The sequence below is a fragment of the Lonchura striata genome, chromosome 13 (genome assembly GCF_050655825.1).
Source record: "Lonchura striata isolate lonStrDom1 chromosome 13, ASM5065582v1, whole genome shotgun sequence".
Taxonomy (NCBI): Eukaryota; Metazoa; Chordata; class Aves; order Passeriformes; family Estrildidae; genus Lonchura; species Lonchura striata.
The window spans coordinates 14,366,895-14,374,149 of NC_140715.1; the positions used below are offsets into that span (position 1 = coordinate 14,366,895).

Below are 7,255 nucleotides of genomic sequence, written 5' to 3' on the forward strand. Positions count from 1 at the left end.
TCATACACATCGGGTGTGAGGGTCTCAAATATCCGAAATATCTGAAATATCTCTGCTCTTCAGCTGCCACTGCGCTGTGCCGAGCGCGGGGGGAGCCTGGGGGTCCCGGGTGCTGAGCAGAGAGTAGCGACCCCCGCACAGCCGGGGCACCCCGAGAGGGATGTGAGGAGAGCCGCAGCCCTGGCTGGTGGGGAGCCGGTCGTGCTTCCCCATCGAGCGGGGGATGTGTGTGCCCCGGGGGGCTGGGTGCAGCTCCCTCCCCCGGCACCAGCGCCGGCTCTGGGAGCTTGGGAAAGCGGCGCTTCCCGTCCCGGCATCCCTGCGAGTCCAGTCCTGCGCTTGGCAGCGAAACCGGGGAAGGGAGGGGAAAAAAAAAGAAAGCAAGAGGGGAAGGGAAAATGTGAGCGTCCTCGGGGGAGGGAGGGGAATCGGGCGGTGGGCCGGGCTCGCAGACAGGGCTCATCCCCTCCGCTCGGGGCTTCATAGACCGGCCGCTGCCAGCCCTCTCCCGCTGAGGTTCCTGCCCTCCGCTCGCCTCCCCACGGCTCGGAGCAGCTCCCCGGACGCATCCCGGAGCGTTCCCGGCGCATTCCCGGAGGATGCTGTGCGCGGGGCTGGCGCTGGCGCTGTGCGCGCTGCAGCTCGTCCCGGCCGCGCTGGCCGGGCCGCAGCCGCAGCTGCTGGTGGAGCGCAGCGGGGCCCGGCGGCTCAGCAAGGTGAGAGGGACCCCGCATCCCTCACCTCGCATCCCTCACCCCGCACCCGCATCCCTCACCCCGCACCCGCACCCTGCTCCCGCACCCCTCACCCCGCACCCGCACCCGCACCCCGCACCTCGCACCCGCATCCCTCACCCCGCACCCGCATCCCTCACCCCGCACCCCTCACGCCGCACCCGCATCCCGCACCCCGCACCCGCATCCCTCACCCCGCACCCCTCATCCCGCACCCGCACCCCTCACCCCGCACCCTCACCCCGCACCCGCACCCCTCACCCCGCACCCGCACCCCTCACCTCGCACCCCGCACCCGCACCCCTCACCCCGCACCCCTCACCCCGCACCCCTCACCCTGCTCCCGCACCCCGCAGCTCTCGGGCACGGAGGGGGCTGCCGGGGCGGAGAGGGGGAAGACTCCGTCGTCCCGCTGGGATTGCGGGAGACCACAAGCATTTCCTATCCCGGCAGATAGATCGCGGGTGGGTGCGTGTCTGTGGGTGGGCAGGGGAGCGGGGTCCATGGACTAAAGGGGCCCCGCAGCCCCCCGCGCTGGGGAGCAGCGCTGGAGGTTGGGGCAGCTCGGAGCAGGAGGGATCCGGTGTTTACAAACACTTCCCGACGCAGCAACCCAGCGGCCTTGTCCTTGGCTGATCCTCTCCCGGCTCTCATTTTGCTGCTCCATGAGTCTTTTCCAGCCCAGCTTCTTCCCTATTCCCAAGGAGTTCTGGGTCGGGCTCATTAACAGGCGCTGATTAAGACACAGCTGATTACCACGTGTAACTCTCACGCGGTGTGAGGGGAAATATCGCAATTTATTTTGCAGGGAAGCTGCGCTTTCCCGAGGGAAGGGGGAACCGGTGGGAAGGCTGGAGGGGGCTCGGCGGGCAGCAACCTGCAGCCACACACTGGATGCTCAGCTCGCTGGAGCCTCTTTGCCTGCAGACTCTGGGGCTGGGGGCTCCCAGCTCTTGCTCAGCGTCGGGGTGCAGCCTACCCTTGTCCCGGCTTGTCCTGGGCCCTGTGTCCTGCCCTGGGCTGCTCCCGGCGGGCGAGCAGGATGGTGGGATGGGCTGCTCAGCTGCGTGGGCTGCGCTCTGCCCGCCGGGGCTGCCGTGTGGCACCAGGCAATACAGCCTCCACCGGTTCTGCGGCTGCGAGCCGGCAGGGAGAGCCCCACGTCAGAGCCCCACGTCACGCCGTGGGGACACGGGGTGCTCCGGCCAAACCTGCTCTGGTCTCTGCCACTTGCCTCTGGCGGGCTCAGAGGTGGCTGTTGCAGACAGTGCTGCTATCCCTCCAGCTTTGAATCCAAGTGTCTTTACTGGTGGCTGCTGGAGAGGTTGGTGTGACTTGCAGGGAACGGGGGAGATGTCCCAGCATGACTCTTAACTCAAACAGGACACATAAGTGATGTCCCTTATTCAGGTGACATCTCCTTACATGTGGAATTTCATTATCCCACAGGGAAATGCTGTTTCCCTGGCTCATTTGTACTCTGGATCAGGATTTGTACTCATTTGTAGCTCAGGATCAGGCCCCTGGGTGTACCAGGCAGAGGATGAGCCCAGCTCATCTGGTCCCTGAGTGTGATTCCTGCTCCTATGTGGAACCGGGTGGCTGGAGCTGGTGGATGAGGGCTCACAAAGCAGAGCTGGTCCTGGATGAGGTGGGAGGCTGTGCCAGCCCCACAGCCCTTCCAAGGGATCCCCCCGCACCCCAGCCCAGCATCCTGCTGGACAGTGCAGACACCACCTGGTCCCAGCTTGCTCTGACCTGTCCTCACACACCTTGCTCAGTGCCACTGGCATGGAGGATTGGCCACATGTGAAATGTTTGGAGGCAGGGTTGAGGCAAGTTTGGAAATTGCAGCCTGGTCATCCTCTGTGGGTGTAAAGTACATGCAGAGGCACACAGACAGAGGGTTCTGCAATGTCCTCAGTCTTGGAGAGCTGGGAGTTCAAGAACTGGCATTTGAAGGGGCTGAAGGTCGTTTTCTGGCTCTTTGTGAGCAGACATTTGGCAGAGGTCAGAGGTGCAGTTCTGGATAAACCTGTTGCAAACACAAGACAGGGCTTCTCCTGCCTCTAACTCCTCCTGTCCCTCGGTGCTTCAGGTTGGTGGCTTTGCCTGGGAGAACTGTGGTGACAAGAGGGACCCCGTGGTGGTGCAGAGCCTCTCTGTGGCACCTGACCCCATCAGCATCCCGGGGAGCCTGCGTGTCAGCGCAGCTGTCAAGAGTGGCAAGACCATGAGTTCCCCTCTGAAGGTAAGTGCCAGATGTCCCTCTGTGTGGTGAGGGAGGGCAGAGCTTCCCCAAACCACTGGTAGATGGAAAATGCCTGTCACTGGGTACAGGAATGAGCAGCCCTTGGGGAGGTGCAGGGCTGAGCACACTGGGCTCTATAAGCCAGAACAGGACAGTGGGCATGGGGAAACCTGTGGTGGGAGCAGTTCAGTGGGAGCCTCCCAACCTTGTTCCTAGGACAGAAACCACCTGAGTCATTTCATGTCTTGGGGATGTATTGGCTCCAGGAGGGAAGTGAAACCCAAGTGCTGTGGGTACTTCTGGATGTCACTGCAGAACTTGTTTTTTCAGCAGCCAGCCCAGCTGCTCCCTCCATGGACATGCCACGGCCCTGCTCTGGGAGCCTTGGGCCATGCCAGCTGCCCTGATAACACTTTTTGAGAAGCTTTGTGTAATGAGACAGAACATGTCTCTTGTCCAGTGTGCATGGGCTATCTAGAGCAATGCTGTGGTGTCTGTTTGGGCCTGGGACTCTGGGGCGAGTGCTGGGGGAGGGAGGAGCCAGAGCTGCAGGATGGGAACACCCTGGGAGTTTTGGGACAGGCAGAGGAGAGGGGAAGGAGGTGGGGATGTGAGGTTTTGGGTGGTGTTAGCTTAAGCGGTCAAGCTGAGGTTGGAGGAACAGAAGCTGCAGGTGGAGAGGAACTGAAAGCAGAAGGGGGAGGCTGGAGGGGGTTTAGTGGCCTCATGGACATCCCAAAGATTGCTGACAGAAGCTGAGGGAGCTGGCTGGTGAGGAGCTGTGGGTGCCCCTGCTGGTTGTGCTGGTGCTGAACACCTTCCCTCCAGGCAGCGCTGGTGGTAGAGAAGGCACTGGGTGACCTCTGGATCCAGCTGCCCTGCATCGACCAGCTGGGCAGCTGCACCTACAACGACGTCTGCAGCATCCTCGATGAGCTGATCCCACCCGGCACGCCCTGCCCGGAGCCCCTGCTGACCTATGGCATCCCCTGCCACTGCCCCTTCAAAGCGGTACGGCCGCGCTGGCAGCGCCGGTGGGCACCGCTGTGCCCCTTGGTGCTGGGCTGGCCTTTGGGCTGACCTCTTGCCTGCCTGCCCCTCTCTCCACAGGGCTCCTACTCCCTGCCAGCCAGCGATTTTGACGTGCCCGATGTGGAACTCCCTTCCTGGATGACCAACGGCAACTACCGTGTCCGGGTGGTGGTCAGCAACGGCGGGGAGGAGCTCAGCTGTGTCAAACTGGCCTTCTCCCTGCACTCCCACTGAGGGGTGGGACCCTGTCCCTCATATCCCCTCCAGCTTGGCCCCCTGCCCCCTCCCATCCTGTCCCAACCCATCCCTCCTGCTGTCAGGAGGAGGCAGCCCCTGTCCCCCCCAGCGCCTCCTCCCCTGATGCACCCAGAGAGGCCCCTTTGGCTCTTCTGCTGTCCCCAAACCCATCACCAGGGTGTCTCCTGCCTGGACAGGGTGGCCTTGGAGCCTAACCCCAGCATGACCTGGGGTTGCTATTTTTTATCCAGTTTCTTTTTTTTTTTTTTTTTTTTCTTAATCCTATAAGGGCAATTTTAGACAAAAACATTCCAGGGAAAAGCAGTATTTCTTGGAGCAGTTTGTGGGGATGAGAGAAGGTTTGGGAGTGCTGGGGCAGGCTAGAGGGATGCAGCACTAGTTGCAGAGGGTGTCCCTGATTCCCACCATCTCTGGCCAGAGCACAGGGCTGTTTTGCAGAAGTGTCCCCAAAGGGGCTGCAGGAGATCTGTCCCCACACAGCAGCTTTGGATCTGCTGTTGCTGCATCCCTGTCCTGCATGGGGAACCAGCTTGCTGGCATAAGGCACCTGTAAAGGCACCTCCCCATACCCCTCCTGTGGCAAACAGGAACACGAGAGAATGGAAACCACCCGAGCCTCACATGGACATTCCCACCTAGAGAGGACCAAGAGGCTGGTGATGCTCCCAGCAGCAGGAGAGGTTGCCAGTTGATATCTGTGCTTGCTCCAGAGGGGGACACAAGGCTGTGATGCACTGCTGGGGCACAGCCTGGCTGAGGACCAGTCATATTCATCTCATTTTTCCTCTGGGAGTGAGCTGAGGCAGGATGCTGCACTGGGACTATCCTTCCCTTGTGCTGGCAGAGGCACCCAAACACAGCAGCATCCTGAATACGGGATAACTGGGAGATGACCATGAAGACCAGCAGCCTAGATCCTATTTGGGGGTGTCCTGGCTGTGGCTGGGGACTGTCATGTGGGCAGGCAGTGTCCTTGCTTCAGATTTGGGCAGGGTAACCACTCCCCTGTGCCAGGTGCCACCAGCCACCCACATCCCTTGCTGTCCCTGCCTGCTTGTGTTATTTAGCCCCTCAATAGGGCTGGTCTTCTACAAGCACTTTATACGCCTTAACTGCTGTGGGTGTTCCTGCACCACACAGATGTGCTCCCACTGCCTTTCTGTGCCCTCCACTCGCTGTTTCACCCTGTGGCTTTGCCTGGAGAAGCACTAACCCTCTGTCCCTGCTCCCCTTCAGTGCCAGGGCAGCAACCTCCTTTTGGGCAGGTTCTGCAGGTTCTTAATAAATCTTTTTACCAGGACGTGGAGCTGGTGCCTCTTGTTGCTGGGGGTGACTTGGAGGTGACATTTATTTCGCTGGGAATAGTGTGGATGTGGGTGTGAGCTGGGGGAAGTGGAGGTGGTGTGGTGGGGGCAGCAGTGGAGGATGCTGTGCCCAGTGGAGCTGAGCAGCCCCAAGGCCAGTTCCTGTGTGAGGGGCAGGGCAGGGATCTGCAAATGCTGCTTTGCGATGCGGGGACACAGGGACACAGCCATGGCTCAGGGTCCACAGCTCATGCTGGGGGGCTTTGAGGGTGCTGCTCATCTGGGGTGACCTTCCATGACCCTGACACCTGCATGGCTCTGCAGGTCTTGCCCCAAGGTGCAGCCCTGCTGTGGGGATCACAGCAGCACAGAATCAGTTAGTTTGGACAAGATCTCTATGATCATGATCTTTCTGAGTCCATCCTGAGACTGAACACCACCATGGTGTTGAGTGCCATGTCCAGTCTTTCCTTAAACACCTCTGGGGATGGCGACTCCAACATCTCCCTGGGCACTCTGTGAAGAAAGCCTTCCTAACATCCAACCTAAACATTCCCTGGTGCAGCTTAGCGCCTTGTCCTCGTCATGTTGAATTGTTAAAACCAAAAATCATGGACAAAGACTCTCTAACTAGTCAAACTTAAAAAATGGTATGTTTATTATGCCAGCGGGTTGCATGGGGGGGTGGGGGGTCATCCCTGAAATGTGTGACCGCACCACACAAGGATTTTTGCCTTCTATTTATTTCCCAAAATTATACATGTGCACATCCCCAGCACCTCCCATTTCTGCTTTGTATTAAAATGAGGTTATTAGTCTTTCATGTGTGTGCAATTCTTCCCTTGAATTGGGTCAGTGGTCTTGAACTGGGTCAGTGGTCCCGGGGATGAAGTCAGGAAGGTCTTTGTCAGGTCTCTGTGACCCTCTGGCACGATCCCTGCTCCGTGATGGATTGACACAGGGTGCAGGTGCTGGGCATTGTTTACTGTGTTCAATATGTGCCTATAATGGTTCACTTGCTGCACTTCCTTCTGCAAATAAGCTCATAATATAACAATTAGCTTTAGCTAAGCATCTAATAATTATTGACCTATTGTTGGTGTATCTAGTTCAATATGAATCGGTTCTAACTCTCAGCTAAAACCTTAACCCTTTCAAACTATCATGTCGCTGTTGCCTGGGAGCAGAGCCCGTCACCACCTGCATCCACCCTCCTTCCAGGGAGTTCCAGAGCTGACAAAGCCGCTCCCGAGCCTGCTCCAGGCCGAAGACCGTCAGCTCCCGCACAGCCCGTGCTCCGGGCCGCTGCCCGGCTCCGCTCCTGCTCCCGTTCCCGTCCAGCTCCCGCTCCCGTGACTATTCCTGTGCCCACTCCCATTCCCATTCCCGTTCCCGTTCTTGCTCCCATTCCTGTTCCCAGTCCCTGTCTTGGTCCCGTTCCCATTCCCGCTCCCTTTCCCGTTCCCACTCCCATTCCCGTTCCCTTTCCCGTGCCTGTTCCCATGCCCGCTCCCTTTCCCATGCCCACTCCCGTTCCCGTTCCCGTTCCCGTGCCCATTCCCGTTCCCATGCCTGCTCCCGTTCCCGTGCCCGCTCCCGTTCCTGTGCCCGTTCCCGCTCCTGTTCCCGTTCCCGTTCCCTTTCCCGTTCCTGTCCCGTTCCCGTTCCCGTTCCTG

General features: G+C 59.6%; 1 protein-coding gene across 1 annotated transcript; it reads left to right on the forward strand.

Moving 5' to 3' along the window:
• Window positions 1-420: 420 nt before the first annotated feature.
• On the forward strand, window positions 421-5,575 carry GM2A (ganglioside GM2 activator). Its single transcript, XM_021552223.4, has 4 exons — window positions 421-716; window positions 2,833-2,985; window positions 3,814-3,996; window positions 4,096-5,575. The coding sequence occupies exons 1-4, from the start codon at window positions 600-602 to the stop codon at window positions 4,249-4,251; spliced, it is 609 nt and encodes a 202-aa protein (XP_021407898.1). The 5' UTR covers window positions 421-599; the 3' UTR covers window positions 4,252-5,575.
• The last annotated feature ends 1,680 nt before the right edge of the window (window positions 5,576-7,255 follow it).